Below are 16,687 nucleotides of genomic sequence, written 5' to 3'. Positions count from 1 at the left end.
GAGTCTTACAGTCACTGCACTACATAGTTCAGAAAGCCTAGACAGAGGGACGAATTCCCAATGATTGGAGTAGAGCTTTAATAGTACTCATATATAAAACGGGAAATAAAACTGAATGTGAAGATTACAGAGGTATTTCATTACTGAGTGTTCCTGGCAAGATCTATGCAAGTATACTTGAGAAACGGTTGAAAAGAATTGTGGAAGAAAAGCTTGGTGGAGAACAAGCTGGATTCAGGCTAAATAGAGGCTGTCAGGAACAGATCTTCACTTTACGACAAATAGTTGAGAAAACATGGGAATATAACAAAGATCTGTATTTAAGTTTTTTCGATTTGGAAAAGGCATATGACAAGGTGCCAAGAGAGAAGTTATTCAATATACTGCAGTTATATGGTGTCAATGGGGCATTATATCAAGCAATACTTAGTCTTTATTTGAGTTGTAAGTCAGCAGTTACAATTGAAGGAAGTAATGGAAGATGGTTTAATGTTAAATCTGTTGTGAGACAAGGATGTACATTATCCCCTCTGTTATTCATTATCTATATGGATCACATTATGAAGGAAAGTGATATTAAACATGATATCAAAATTGGAGATGTTAATGTCAGTTCTTTGCTTTATGCGGATGATGTTATACTTCTAAATAAATCCACTAAAAGTCTGTAAGATTCTCTGACTAAATTGAATAGCTGTTGTAATAGATATGGTATGAAAGTCAGCATTAAAAAGACAAAGACAATGAAAATAGGCAGAATCATTGAAAATGTTAACTGTGTTGTGATTGGAGAACCTGTGGAACAAGTAAAACATTTCAGCTACTTAGGCATGATTTTTAGTGAAGATGGTAAATTAAATATAGAAATAGCCAACAGAATCAGCAGAGCTGGTATGGTAGGAAGTCAATTGAATAAATTCATATTGAAGAAGAGAGAAATTAGTCGGAACACTAAATTAGCTGTATACAAGACAGTGTTCAAACCAGTTTTAACTTATGGATCTGAGAGCTGGGTCAGAAGTAAAACACTTGACCCAAAGACTAGAGACCGCAGATATGAGAGTCCTGAGAAAGATTATAGGCGTGAACAGATGGCATCAATGGCAATATCATATTTAAAACGAGGATATTAGGAAAGAACTTGACATTGTCAGCATCCAGGAATGTGTTAGCAGAGCTAATCTCAGGTGGTATGGTCACCTAAACAGAATGGGTGAGGAAAGATTAGCAAAACAAGTGTTCTCTGCCAGGTTGGCAACAAAACGACCCAGAGGAAGACCAAGATATAGGTGGATTGATACAGTACAAAGTGCCTTAGACGATAGAAATATAAGATCTGATAATGTTGGAGTCTTGACAAGTAAGAGACTGATTTGGAGGAAAATTGTAGATAGGAAGTTAGTAATGATATAATTTTTTCATGTAGTACCGTCATATCCTGTACACTCCTTGAGGGTACATGGCAGGAATTTGATGATGATGACTTGCGGCTTAGCCGTGACCATTGATCCTATTAGTCATTTCTTACGGGGTGCTTAAGGGTCATAGCTGTATAACTGAGAGGAGACCTCCACATAGCCTTTAAAGGAATGCGGAGAACCGACCAGGGCTTCTGACCTAATGTCCAATCCTCACCTTCTCGTGGTGCACCCTGTTGGGTATCTACTTTGATACTGAACGAACGAGGATGGGCTGGCAATTTGGGATTTAGCCGACCAAATTGTATTCTTATTGGTTAAACCAAAATAAAAAATGATGGTACAACATGACAAAATTTCATGCCGGCTGGGGCGTCGCCCGGTTAAACAAGGCCCCCGTTGTTTTCGCCAGGGAACCAGGGTGAACAGCGAAAAGTCAGCTACTGGAACAAATCTGAAAACAAACCCCAACTCAACATCACCAGAGTTGAAGATCGGTACTATCAACGTAAGAAGCCTGAATGGCAAAGAAATGGAGCTAGCTGAGGAATTAGATAAGTACCAGATCGACATAATAGGGGTGACTGAAACAAAAAAGACCAAAACTGGTGAGATCTTTCTGAGCAATAAATACAAAATGTTATATTCAGGCAATAACAATCAAGGAAAAGAAGGAGTAGCCATAGTATTCAACACAAAATACGAGGCTAATCTTCTTGAATGGCAGTCAGTCTCAAGTAGAGTAATGTGGGCAAATATGAGAATGGGGAACTGGACAATGAGACTTATTTGTGCCTATGGTCCCACAGAAGGTTCTACTAAGGTAGAAGTGGAAGAATTTTTTGAGGCTTTAGAAAAAGCAACTGACACAATGAAAAAGGAAAAGTTGGTCCTTGTTGGGGATCTAAATAGTAGAGTAGGAAATGATTGTGAGACATACAAAAATATTTTGGGAAAATTTGGAGAAAAGAGCAAAGCTAATAATAATGGCAAATATCTGTTGGATTTCTGCTCAGGACATGGACTGGTTATTACTAACACCATGTTCCAACATAAAAATGTGCACAAATTCACATGGAGAGAAGAGGCTAGGAATAAGAAAAGTCTCATTGACTATGTTATTGTTGATAGTGATGTTTTCTCCCTGGTGCAGGACACCAGAGTGTACAGAGGATTTGAAATTGGAAGTGATCACTATTTAGTCTTGAGCAGGATAAAATTGAATTTCATATTGAAAAGAATAACATGTAAGAAAGTTTTAAAGCGAATAAAAGTTGAGCAGCTCTCAGATGTAAACTGTAGACTAAAATACAGAAATATTATTGAAAAGAAAATGAAAGAGTTTGAGAACAGGAATCAAACCTTGGAGATTCAGTGGCAAACTCTGAAGGAAACATTGATTGATTCTGCCAGAGAGGCATGTGGTGAGGTTGTGTGCAAAGATAAAAAAATCAGAACTCCCTGGTGGACACAGGAAGTCAAAGAGGCAGTGAAGGAAAAGAAGAAAGCATATCAAAAGTTCCTGGCAAATAAGTCAGCTTTTACTCTTACAGAATACAGAGACAAATGTAAGAAAGCTAAACAGTGTGTAAAACTAGCTAAACAAAAGTCATGGGAGGACTTTGGCAAGAATATAGAAAATAAATATCAAGAAGGTGGCAAAATATTCTGGAGGTTGTTGAAGAAGCTTAGGAATGGAGGAAAGAGTGCTGTAAAAGGAATTAGAGGTGATAAAGGTGAAATGAAAACAGGAGAAAAAGATATCCTTGAAGTATGGAGTAATTACTTTGAAAAACTGCTAAATGAAACAAGCAGTGATGACAGCACAGTGATAAAAAACACTGACCAGGCATGCAGTCAGGAATACATATCCATACTTGAAGTAGAAAAAGCCATCAAAGGCTTGAAATGTGGAAAGGCAGCAGGAGTAGATGATATTCGACCAGAAATGCTGAAGTATGGTGGTATAAGAGTCTTACAGTGGCTGCACTGCATAGTTCAGAAAGCCTGGACAGAGGGACGAATTCCCGATGATTGGAGTAGAGCTCTCATAGTACCCATATATAAAAAGGGAAATAAAACTGAATGTGAGAATTACAGAGGTATTTCCCTACTGAGTGTTCCTGGCAAGATCTATGCAAGTATACTTGAGAAACGGTTGAGAAGAATTGTGGAAGAAAAGCTTGGTGAAGAACAAGCTGGATTCAGGCCAAATAGAGGCTGCCAGGATCAGATCTTCACTTTACGACAAATAGTCGAGAAAGCATGGGAATATAACAAAGATCTGTATTTAAGTTTTGTCGATTTGGAAAAGGCATATGACAAGGTGCCAAGAGAGAAGCTATTCAATACGCTGCAGTTATATGGTGTCAATGGGGCATTATATCAAGCAATACTTAGTCTTTATCTGAGTTGTGAGTCAGCAGTTAGAATTGAAGGAAGTACAGGAAGATGGTTTAATGTTAAATCTGGTGTGAGACAAGGATGTACATTATCCCCTCTGTTATTCATTATCTATATGGATCACATTATGAAGGAATGTGGTATTAAACCTGATATCAAAATTGGAGATGTTAATGTCAGCTCTTTGCTTTATGCGGATGATGTTATACTTCTAAAGAAATCCGCTACAAGTCTGCAAGATTCTCTGACTAAATTGAATAGCTGTTGTAATAGATATGGTATGAAGGTCAGCAATAAAAAGACAAAGACAATGAAAATAGGCAGAATCATTGAAAATGTCAACTGTGTTGTGAATGGAGAACCTGTGGAACAAGTAAAACATTTCAGCTACTTAGGCACAATTTTTACTGAAGATGGTAAACTAAATATAGAAATAGACAACAGAATCAGCAAAGCTGGTATCGTGGGAAGTCAATTGAATAAATTCATATGGAATAAGAAAGAAATTAGTCGGAACACTAAATTAGCTGTATACAAGACTGTGTTCAAACCAATTTTAACTTATGGATCTGAGAGCTGGGTCAGAAGTAAAACACTTGACCAAAGACTAGAGACCGCAGATATGAGAGTCCTGAGAAAGATTAGAGGCGTGAACAGATGGCATCAATGGCAATATCATATTAAAAATGAGGATATTAGGAAAGAACTTGACATTGTCAGCATCCAGGAATGTGTTAGCAGAGCTAATCTCAGATGGTATGGTCACTTAAATAGAATGGGATTGGAAAGATTAGCAAAACAAGTGTTCTCTGCCAGGTTGGCAGGAAAACGACCCAGAGGAAGACCAAGATATAGGTGGATTGATACGGTACAAAGTGCCTTAGACGATAGAAATATAAGATCTGATAATGTTGGAGTCTTGACAAGTAACAGACTGATTTGGAGGAAAATTGTAGATAGGAAGTTAGTAATGATGTAATTTTTTCATGTAGTACTGTCATATCCTGTACACCCCTTGAGGGTACATGGCAGGAATTTGATGATGATGATGATGATGATGTCATTTCTTACCTAGCGACTTACGATTTTATGATAGTTTGATAATACATAAATTAAGCCATTATTTATTTACATGAAATGCTAATCTGACATTATTCTTAATTTTTAGCTTTCTGTTTTACAATAAATATATTCCAATATATTATACTGATACGTACTTTCATATACAACCACTTAGGTGTTTCTCACCTTCTGCTGGTAAGCAGGTATTATGCAAATTTCTTTGTAATTTTGTAAAGCTTACATGTTAGATCCTGAATGAATAACTTGTCAAGAAGTTCTCCATTCAGTATCTAACACTGGTCTTGCTCAGCATGAAGTAGATCCCAATATCACATGGTCCAGTAATCAACTTTCTTGCATGTTCTTCTTTTCAATATATGAAATTCGATTTTATCCTGCTCAGGACTAAATAGTGATCACTTCCAATTTTTATGTTGGAACATTGTGTTAGTAATAACCAGTCCATGTCCTGAGCAGAAATCAGACAAGCATTTGCCATTATTTGAAAAAAATATGTAAAATTTGGAGAAAAATTTTGGTAAAATTTTCTCCAAATTTTCCCAAAATATTTTTGTATGTCTGACAATCATTTCCTACTCTGCTATTTAGATCCCCAACAAGGACCAACTTTTCCTTTTTCATTGTATCAGTTGCTTTTTCTAAAGCCTCAAAAAATTCCTCCACTTCTACCGTAGGAGAACCTTCTGTGGCACCATAGACACAAATAAGTCTCATTGTCCAGTTCCCCATTCTCATATTTGCCCACATCACTCTGCCTGAAATTGCCTGCCATTCAAGAATATTAGCCTCGTATTTTGTGTTGAATACTATGGCTTCTCCTTCTTTTCTAACATTTTGTATTTATTGCTCAGAAAGATATCACCAGTTTTTGCCATTTTTGTTTCAGTCACCCTTATTATATCGATTTGGCACTTATCCAATTCATCAGCTAATTCCATTTCTTTGCTGTTCAGGCTTCTTATGTTGATTGTGGCAATCTTGAACTCTGGTGATATTGAGTTGGGGTGGGTTTTAGGATTTGTTCCATTGGCTGACTTTTCGCTACTTGCCCTGGTTCCCCTGGCGAAAACAATGGAGGTGTTGTTTAACTGGGTGGCGCCAGAGCTGCCATGAAATTCTGTCATGTTGTACCATCATTTTTTATTTTGGTTTAAGCCAATTAGAATACAATTTGGTCAACTAAAAGCTATAGATGATATAAACTGGAAGCAGGGGAGAAATTTTCATTTTGTACAGTTCCTATGGAATAATTACATAAAATGGCATAGAGTTGTGGTTTGAGAGTGGAGTGCCAGATCTGGTGATAGCATCAGAGGATTTGTCAGTAGCCTTGGCAACAACATTGCTTCTAAATGGATTGAGTAATGAATAACATGGAGCCTTGGCTTGTGAAGTTGCCAAACACTTGGAATTTTCAGTTAAGAAGGTATATATGCAAAATTACAGGATATGTGTTTTTGACAAGAAAGCTAAGGGAGCATCTTAAAGCAATATTGTGTTATAAGAATGGGCCAGAAAAAAGGTGTTAGCAGCACCTAGGAGATGGTAAAAGGATGTGGAAAGTAGGGAGAAAAAGGCAGAAGCATACGAAATAGTTGACTTGTTGAGTGACCATCTTGCACACATTTTAGCATCTAGATGATGATATAGTGCCAGATGCAAATAAGCACTGATGTAAAAATTGAGGTAAATTGATTGGAAATGCTTAGGGTACTGCAAAAATCTTAGTGCAAAATATGATTGTGGAATTAGATATGCTATTGTCCTAGGTATGACAAGAATGTGCACTGGAATTGGCAGTGCCTCTGACCAGGCTGTTTAAGTCTCAGATCTGGAAAAGTGTCAGGTGAGTGGAAAGAAGGCAAAATATTTACATTGCATAAAGCAGACTCCAAGATAGAATATCAAATTTTAGACTGATCACTATTTCAGGAGTGGTGGTTAAGCTACTCAAGAAGATCGGAGGCATAATTCAGAAAGAGTGGATAAGAATATGATACATCATATTCTCACACCCTTTTTGAGTAGGAAGGGTATTCTGCCTCCTAATTTCTCCATTATTTCCTTAACCATCACTCCTGAAATCATATGAGAATACTGTTTGGGGGGGGGGGGGGGGCGATGATTGGATCTTGCCTTGGCAATTTAATTACTTTTCATAGCAAATTGACAGTTGGACCAGACAGTTGAGAAGAAATAATTTAAAGATAAATATCCAGCAGTTTGTTGATGATGCAAAACTGTTAGAACAATAATCATAATAAAGATGATCTAGAGATCCTGTAGGATGATTGAAATAGACTGGTTGCATGGGTAAAGGATAATGGTTTCTAGTTATTTCGAATTGTAAAGTTATGCAAAGTTTTCATTGATGGAAATGATGTACAGGAATTTGATTGTGGTTCAGGATTGAAATTCAGAGGATGTATTGCAAAAGTGGCCACAATAGGTCATTAGATTACCTAACTGTTCTGGTAATCTAATCTGGTAATTGAAAAACACACTGATCAACAGAGTTAAGGAGGTTATAATCCTCTTCATTTACAAGAGTTAGTTATTGGTACATCTGATCTACTACACGTGTGCATGAGGTTCTTTAAGGTTAAGGAAGGTGGAGAGGAAAGTTTATCAATATGGAAAAATAGAAATATATAAGTTATTAAAGGATTTTTTTTTTTATATAGGATTGATGAATTTTTTCAATCAATGACAAGAAGAGAGAATAAGTAGTTACCCCTGGAAATTATTGTAAGAGTGTGGTTAGTAGGACAAGGGGACTAAATTATTTGTTTGAAAAGAGTGGTGAATCGTTTGGCAGAGTCAGTGGTAAGTCTTTGGTGTATGTGTGTCTCCTCCAGTGAGTTTTCAGACTCCATGAAGATGTGTAAGTAATAATATAGGCCACCTCTGGCCATAAACAATTGAAACAGTTGGAGAAACTTGTGCAGTTTCACTTGGAGGGCTGCTTGGCAAACTTCTTAGGGTCTGCTTTCTATTCTTTGTAATTCAGTCATCTGTTTTCTTTTGTTGTTCACTGTGAGTAATGGTGGTGGGGCAGTTTTCACTTTTAAAATTTTTTATTAATGCACGTGGTCATCAAGTTGTTGGAAATTTTTAACCAAGTATATTTTGTATAATCTATTGCATAACCTCAATGTCAATACATCTGTGGGATTGGATTGTATACCAGCTCGTGTCATACGAGAAGCAGTTAAAGAATTGTCAGTACCCTTGACTGTTTTGTTTAATTTGAGTCTCGGGTCTGGGTTAGTCCCGAGGGAGTGGAAAGAGGGGAAAATAGTTCCACTGCATAAAGGTGGTTCCGAGACTGCTGTTTTAAATTACCGACCGATTAGCATATCAGGAATCATTGTCAAGGTCTTAGAGAAATTAGTCAAGAAAAGAATACAGGATTGGATAGATGAAAATGGGATATTGTATGGGGGACAACATGGTTTTGTGAAGGGTAGATCATGCCTCAGTAACTTGCTCACGTTTTATAACACAGTGACGGCTGAACTGGATAGGGGTAATGGGTTTACAGTGATACTACTGGACCTTGCCAAGGCCTTTGATAGGATACCACATGGAACCCTAATCAGTAAACTGGAGCAGATGGGTATAGATATAGGGTTGGTGAGATGGATAAGAGGGTGGTTGAAGGAGAGATATCAAAGAGTGGTTTATTCAGGAGTGGAGTCTAAAAGACGTCTTGTGACTAGTGGAGTGCCACAGGGCTCTGTTCTTGGACCACTGCTTTTCAATTTGTTCATCAATGATATTGAAAAGTATCTGAGAGGAAGTGTTCACTTGTTTGCTGATGATGCAAAGTTGGGTAGAGCAATTGTGAGTGCACAGGATGTCAAAATTTTACAGGATGATTTGGATAGTTTGGAGGACTGGGCTAGGAAAAATGGATGTCAATTTAATGTGGCAAAGTGTAAGGTTATGCACTTTGGGGTGAAAAGAATAGCAGCAGTATATCGCATTGGTGGAACCATACTCCAGGAGATTGATGAGGCCAGGGATTTGGGAGTGTTGGTGGATAGGGTGTTGAAGTTTAGGGGGCACATTGCAAAAGTAACTAAAACAGCTCACCAAATCACTTGGCTTCTGAAAAATACTTTAACATGCAGAGACGAACAAGTTGTTGTTCCTCTGTATCGAGCCTTGATAAGACCCCATCTGGACTTCTGTGCCCAGCTATGGGCAACAGGGTTTCTTCGTGATGGGGAGGAAGTGGAGAGGGTCCAGAGACGAGTGACCAAGATGATAGCAGGTCTGTGGAATGAACCTTATGAGAATAGGTTGAAGATTTGTGGGTTGCAGAAATTGGACGATAGGCGAAGGAGGGGTGATATGATTGAGACATTCAAATTACTGAAGGGTTTTTATAAGATTGATCCAGAAGATATTTTTGAAAATATGACTGGTGGTGGGAGGACTAGGGGCCATGCATGGAAGCTGGGCAAGAGCGTGGTTGACAAGGGTGTTAGAGCTAGGTTCTTTACTTGGAGAGTGGTAAATGAGTGGAATAAGCTTCCAGAGTCTGTTGTGGGTGCTACGACCGTGAATGAGTTCAAGGCAAGGTATGATAGATACTGTGTGAATGTTGAATAGTTGTTCTTGACATGATGTTAGGGCCTCCCTCGATGAGTCTGTCGATTCCTTGGAGTTTCCCGGAACAATAATAATAATAATAATAATAATAATAATATAAATTTCTTGGTATCTTTAATTTTTAGTGTTCATCAGGATTTGTTATTTTACACATATGCATAAATCCTCTTTCTAATATACCTAAATAACATTACCTCGCTGACCTTATTTCTCATCCATAGTTTAGCTGATAATAATGCTCTATTTTTCCTACTCATATAGCAAACCTTAGGGTGCTCAAGCATTGCAAGCTTCAGTATCTTCTGCAATTATTACCATGAACACTGATTTGTTTCTTTCGATGAGATGATGATAACCTAGCTGCCCTTTCACTACTTCCAAATACAGTTTTTTTGTAAGAAAAAAAAAAAAAGACTGGTTCTTTTTCTCTTGCCATTGATAATGCTTGGCTCATAGTCAAAACCGGATCTCTCATCTCAGTGTTACACTTGCCTTTAATCTTTCCTGACTCAAACAAATCACTTCTATAGTGTCTTCAGCTTCCAGCAATCTTGGACTTTTTTTCACGGAAGACATTGCTGCTTATCAGTTCATCCCACATTTGCAATGGTGTACCAAAAAAAAACCTCTCTAAAATTTCTTGGTGTCCAGAAAGGGTATGTCTGTTAGTTCTTTCTCATTGTACCCCCCCCTCCATTTCTGCTAAACATACCAATAAAACCAAGCAATAGCTATCTAGTATCCATTTACATTTGAATTGCTCTGCAAATCTGTTTCTTTTATTCATCTTTCATTCCAATTACATCAGTTCTGTGGAACAGTTTCTCGTGAAGTTATTTCTCCAGACTACAATTTCCATCTCTTTAAAAAGAATATCAATAGATTACTTTTCACTTACCTCTGCCTACACATGACATTGCTTTACTATAGGTTTTGCAGCCTCTTTTGTGTGTGTGTGTATGGGAGGGGAGGGATGATATAAAAAATAAATAACATCAATAATAATATCAGGAATTTGATTATGATGACATAATTGCCTTTGAGTATTTAGAACTTGTATGTATTTTAAAACATTTCATATTTGTATTTATTTGACAGATCATAAACACACTATCAGGTGTAATTTCATGCTATGGTATTTCAGCTTTCACTGATGCAAGCTGCACATGTGCTGCTCATGTGAGTTAATTTCATTTTAATTTAAAATTAATTCTTAAATTATCAAGTCATTAATTAATTTTTTTATTATTATTGTAGAATTTTATTATACATGCATTGGATTAATATAAGCGTTTTATTTTTTAATGTATTTCAGAAGTGCATGAGGATATGGTTAGGAAGCATGTTGGGTGTGAATGTGTTGAAGGAACTGCTTACATTTTCTTAATGCATCTTCAGTTAATGTATTCAGTAAGATATGTTAGTATTTAGGCATGAGCTATTTATGTCAGACTATTTACAGAATCACAGAGAGATTAAACATATTGAAATTATATATTTTTGATATTTCTATCTGTCAGTTGCAAGGTATATAAGATACAAAAAATAAGAAGTCTCATTGACTATGTTATTGTGGATTGAAATATTTTCACAATAGTTTTGGACACAATGGCATACAGGGGATTTTAAATAGGAAATTATCACCATTTAATATAGAAAAACAAAATTGAATATCATGTCGAAAAAAAAGAAATTAAGAAACTTAAAAAGGATCAAAGTAAACTAGTTTTCTGAGGTGGATTTAAGTTTGCAAATATTATTGGAAGTAAAAGGAAAGAGTTTGAAAACAGCAGTTAAACCTTGGAGACCCATTGACAGACTGTGAAGAAAACATTGATTAATTCTCAGTCCTATATACACCCCTTACGGATACATGGCAGGAATTTGATGATGATGATGTTATATTAGCTGTTTTCATATTATCACTTTTTCTAATCAGTATAAAAAAATAGTAAAAGCATTTCATTTCTGTAGTTAGAAAAATTGCAAAATTCATTACTGTTAAAGAATGTGTATACAGCTATCAGTCAGTACATCGGTACACTTTTCAGGAGATATATTCTATAAATATAAGTTATCTGGCATGAGATCACATCGCTGAGATCATAATGGCACATAATCTTTACTGTTGTTCAATTTATAAGTATAGAAACCAGAAATCTAGAAAGGTATAAGTATGTTTACAGAATATCCAATTCCACCTTCTTTAAAGAATCAGATGGTGTAACATTTAGCTTGCTTCAGAGGTTGAAACTAAAGTTAAGAATATTGGAAGACTATAAAACTGTAATATTGAATACTTATTACAAGATTCATTGATAAGTTTTCTCCGTAGTACATATTCATCAGAAAGTAACAGATTCCAATTTACCTATGTGATAAAAACTTAATAAAATGTCCAGTCATTATAATTTCAAAACATTTTTTTTTTTAATTCTTATCAAAAAATTTCAGATACGTTTACAATTATACTCTAAATTCAAAAAGTAATTAGTAAGAAAAATTGTTTTTTTCTGGCAATAAGTCCCATCAATGTGGAATCATATATATTAAATTTTTGCCAATTGATATCAGAACATACATTCAACTTTTTCAATCATACACCAAAATGCAAAGACTTGCAAAAGGAAAAGACTAAATCTCATCATCATCATGAAATTCCTGAAGAGATGTACAGGATAGCATGATAGTTCTGCATAAAAACTTACATCATTACTGACTTCCTATCAACAATTTTCCTTTAAATCAGTCTGTTATCTGTCAAGACTCCAACATTATCAGATCTTATATTTCTGTCTTCTAAGGCACTTTTTACTGTATCAATCTACCTATATCTTGGTCTTCCTCTGGGTCTTTTTCCTGCCAACCTGGCAGAGAACACTTGTTTTGATAATCTTTCCTCTCCCATTCTGTTTCAGTGATCATACCTGAGATTAGCTCCGAACACATCCCTGGATGCTAACAATGTCAGTTTCTTTCCTAATATCCTCATTTTTAACATGATATTGCCATTGATGCGTTTGTTCATGCCCCTAAGCTTTCTCAGTATCAGTGGTCTCTAGTCTTTGGTGTATTCCTAGCTCGCTTCCACATGGTGCACCCTGGGTAATGCTAAATGAGCTAGAGCGGCTACTGGCAGCCAGACCTATCTTAACGATCTCCTGGCTATAGACACATGAAATTACAAGCTATGCAATCACCAAACAGTCCTTTTCAGGACCACAAGAAATGAAGAGAAGTCAAGAAAAGAAAACTAGTTGCTAATTTCCAGATTTGCCAACTCAACATTGAAGGAATTGGCTTTGCTAAAAGTTAATATCTCTCAAAAATCCTTTGAGAAAATGATATAGACATATCTGTCATTCAAGAGATGCACACATCTAATGAACAACAATTGAAATCTAGAGGAAAAATTGCAGGGTACGATATACCAGGAGCTACATATCACCAAGCTCATGGCTGTGCAACTTATGTATGCAATAATATAGAGCATGCCCACTTAATATCAGCAAATATTAATCAGAATATACACACTATCATAGCCAAAATTGAAGATCTCACAGTAATTAACATCTATAAGCCTTCCCTGGTAGAATGGCCACCTGAAGTAATTCCCATATTTCCACATCCTACTATTTACATAGGAGATTTTAACAGCCATCACATCATGTGGAATTACAATAATAATGATGAAAATGGTGAAGCATTAACAAACTGGGCTGAGCAAAACAATCTTAGTTTAATATTTGATGCAAAGGGGAATACAACCCAGACCTCTGCTTTGTTACCCAAAATTTGCAAAATCAACCAATAAACAACAAGACAAGTCCTTGAAGATTTTTCACACAGCCAACATTGCCCAGTATTGGTAGAAGTAGGAATACAAATACCAATAATACGGTCTATTCCACGACCAAGATGGAATTTTAGAAAAGCAAAATGGCCAGATTTTTCACAAGAACTGGATAAAATAGTAAGATGGATACCTCCTGTGAGTGAAAATTACAACAGATTTATTGGAGCAGTCATATCAACAGCGAAGTATATTCCAAGGGGTTTCCGAAAGGAATACATACCTGGCTGGAATAAAGACTGCGAAGAGCTATACCAAGTCTGCTTAGAATCTGGTGACTGTGACATAGCTGACGAATTATTCCAGAAGCTTGATAATGAGCACAGAAAAAAATGGATAAAAAGTACAGAGGACTTAGACTTGAAAAAATCAAGTAGAAAAGCATGGAGCCTATTAAAGAAGTTAGGTGAAAGTAACCCAATCACTCGTAAAGATCCTTTGGTGACTCCAGATCAAATTGCCTGTAGAATAACCTCGCTGTCTAGAGCCCCTCGAGATCATCAACACACACTAGAATTAAACGAACACTCAAAAACTTATGACAAAGTGCAGATGGCAGTTCCCAATTTTCAAGAGAAATTACCACAGACGAAACAACTGAGGCCTTGAAGGAGGTCAAAACTGGCAAAGCACCAGGCTTTGATGGTGTTCACCCTGAATTCTTGGTAAACTGTGGAAAAAATGCTCGTCAATGGCTATCAAGATTCTTTTCTCACATTTTAAGGACCGGAAACCTTCCAACACCCTTTAAGAGAACCAAAATAATAACCAAATTGAAATTGGAAGTGATCACTATTTAGTCTTGAGCAGGATAAAATTGAATTTCATATTGAAAAGAATAACATGTAAGAAAGTTTTAAAGCGAATAAAAGTTGAGCAGCTCTCAGATGTGAGCTGTAGACTAAAATACACAAAGATTATTGAAGGAAAAACGAAAGAGTTTGAGAACAGGAATCAAACCTTGGAGATTCGGTGGCAAACTCTGAAGAAAACATTGATTGATTCTGCCAGAGAGGCATGTGGTGAGGTTGTTTGTAAGGATAAAAAAATCAGAACTCCTTGGTGGACACAGGAGGTTAAAGAGGCAGTGAAGGAAAAGAAGAAAGCATACCAAAAGTTCCTGTCAAATAAGTCAGCTTGTGCTCTTAGAGAATATAGAGACAAATGCAAGAATGCTAAACACTCTGTAAAACTAGCTAAACAAAAGTCATGGGAGGACTTTGGCAAGAATATAGAAAATAAATATCAAGAAGGTGGCAAAATATTCTGGAGGTTGTTGAAGAAGCTTAAGAATGGAGGAAAGAGTGCTATAAAAGGAATTAGAGATGATAAAGGTGACATGAAAACGGGAGAAAAAGATATCCTTGAAGTATGGAGTAATTACTTTGAAAAACTGCTAAATGAAACAAGCAGTGATAACAGCACAGTGGTAAAAAACACTCACCAGGCATGCAGTCAGGAATACATATCCATACTTGAAGTAGAAAAAGCCATCAAAGGCTTGAAATGTGGAAAGGCAGCAGGAGTAGATGATATTCGACCAGAAATGCTGAATTATGGTGGTATAAGAGTCTTACAGTGGCTGCACTGCATAGTTCAGAAAGCCTGGACAGAGGGACGAATTCCCGATGATTGGAGTAGAGCTCTCATAGTACCCATATATAAAAAGGGAAATAAAACTGCATGTGAGAATTACAGAGGTATTTCCCTACTTAGTGTTCCTGGCAAGATCTATGCAAGTATACTTGAGAAACGGTTGAGAAGAATTGTGGAAGAAAAGCTTGGTGAAGAACAAGCTGGATTCAGGCCAAATAGAGGCTGTCAGGATCAGATCTTCACTTTACAACAAATAGTCGAGAAAGCATGGGAATATAACAAAGATCTGTATTTAAGTTTTGTCGATCTGGAAAAGGCATATGACAAGGTGCCAAGAGAGAAGCTATTCAATACGCTGCAGTTATATGGTGTCAATGGGACATTATATCAAGTAATACTTAGTCTTTATTTGAGTTGTAAGTCAGCAGTTCGAATTGAAGTACAGGAAGATGGTTTAATGTTAAATCTGGTGTGAGACAAGGATGTACATTATCCCCTCTGTTATTCATTATCTATATGGATCACATTATGAAGGAAAGTGGTATTAAACATGATATCAAAATTGGAGATGTTGATGTCAGCTCTTTGCTTTATGCGGATGATGTTATACTTCTAAATAAATCCTCTACAAGTCTGCAAGATTCTCTGACTAAATTGAGTAGCTGTTGTAATAGATATGGTATGAAGGTCAGCAATAAAAAGACAAAGACAATGAAAATAGGTAAAATTGTTGAAAATGTCAACTGTGTTGTGAATGGAGAACCTGTGGAACAAGTAAAACATTTCAGCTATTTAGGCACGATTTTTACTGAAGATGGTAAATTAAATATAGAAATAGACAACAGAATCAGCAAAGCTGGTATGGTGGGAAGTCAATTGAATAAATTCATATGGAATAAGAGAGAAATTAGTCGGAACACTAAATTAGCTGTATACAAGACAGTGTTCAAACCAGTTTTAACTTATGGATCTGAGAGCTGGGTCAGAAGTAAAACACTTGACCAAAGACTAGAGACTGCAGATATGAGAGTCCTGAGAAAGATTATAGGCGTGAACAGATGGCATCAATGGCAGTATCATATTAAAAACGAGGATATTAGGAAAGAACCTGACATTGTCAGCATCCAGGAATGCGTTAGCAGAGCTAATCTCAGGTGGTATGGTCACTTAAACAGAATGGGCGAGGAAAGATTAGCAAAACAAGTGTTCTCTGCCAGGTTGGCAGGAAAACGACCGAGAGGAAGACCAAGATATAGGTGGATTGGTACGGTACAAAGTGCTTTAGACGATAGAAATATAAGATCTGATAATGTTGGAGTCTTGACAAGTAACAGACTGATTTGGAGGAAAATTGTAGATAGGAAGTTAGTAATGTAATTTTTTTCATGTAGTACTATCATGATGATGTTGATGATATAAATACTTTTTCCTTTATTGTCTTGAAATATTCAAGGTCTTTGTTGCTTTTATCATTATGCTGTGTTTTTAAATGTTCTTTCATTTTTGAAGGTTTCGTAGCATCATTACTAAATATTTTCTAACATAAGGCACATTGGTTTTGTTTCATTACTGGGAGAAGGCACAAACCTGAAATTTAAATATTCTATCAAATATTGAAGACACTTTCTTTTTTGCATCACACATGATCATTAGGGATTTTCCATAAGAAATTATATCAACGCAACTCAGACTCCACTAAAATAATTATTTTAAT

At 36.3% G+C, this 16,687-nt stretch overlaps 1 protein-coding gene across 4 annotated transcripts in view; it reads left to right on the top strand.

Annotated features, from left to right (window-relative positions):
* The window catches only part of LOC150109791 (uncharacterized), a 342,753-nt gene that overhangs the window by 273,339 nt on the left and 52,727 nt on the right, over nt 1-16,687 (top strand). For 3 of the 4 annotated variants that reach the window (XM_090411378.1, XM_090411294.1, XM_090411217.1), the window contains one exon: nt 10,623-10,703. In XM_090411378.1, coding sequence (XP_090267504.1) covers nt 10,623-10,703 — 81 coding nt within the window. The remainder of the gene's footprint in view (nt 1-10,622; nt 10,704-16,687) is intronic. The other variant, XM_090411453.1, reaches the window with a different exon arrangement.

Source organism: Typopeltis vanoorti, chromosome 1 (assembly GCF_054136105.1).
Source record: "Typopeltis vanoorti isolate ZY-2024b chromosome 1, IOZ_Tvanoo_1.0, whole genome shotgun sequence".
Lineage (NCBI taxonomy): Eukaryota > Metazoa > Arthropoda > Arachnida > Uropygi > Thelyphonidae > Typopeltis > Typopeltis vanoorti.
Note: the sequence above shows the minus strand (reverse complement) of the source record. Positions and strands in the feature narration are given on the sequence as shown.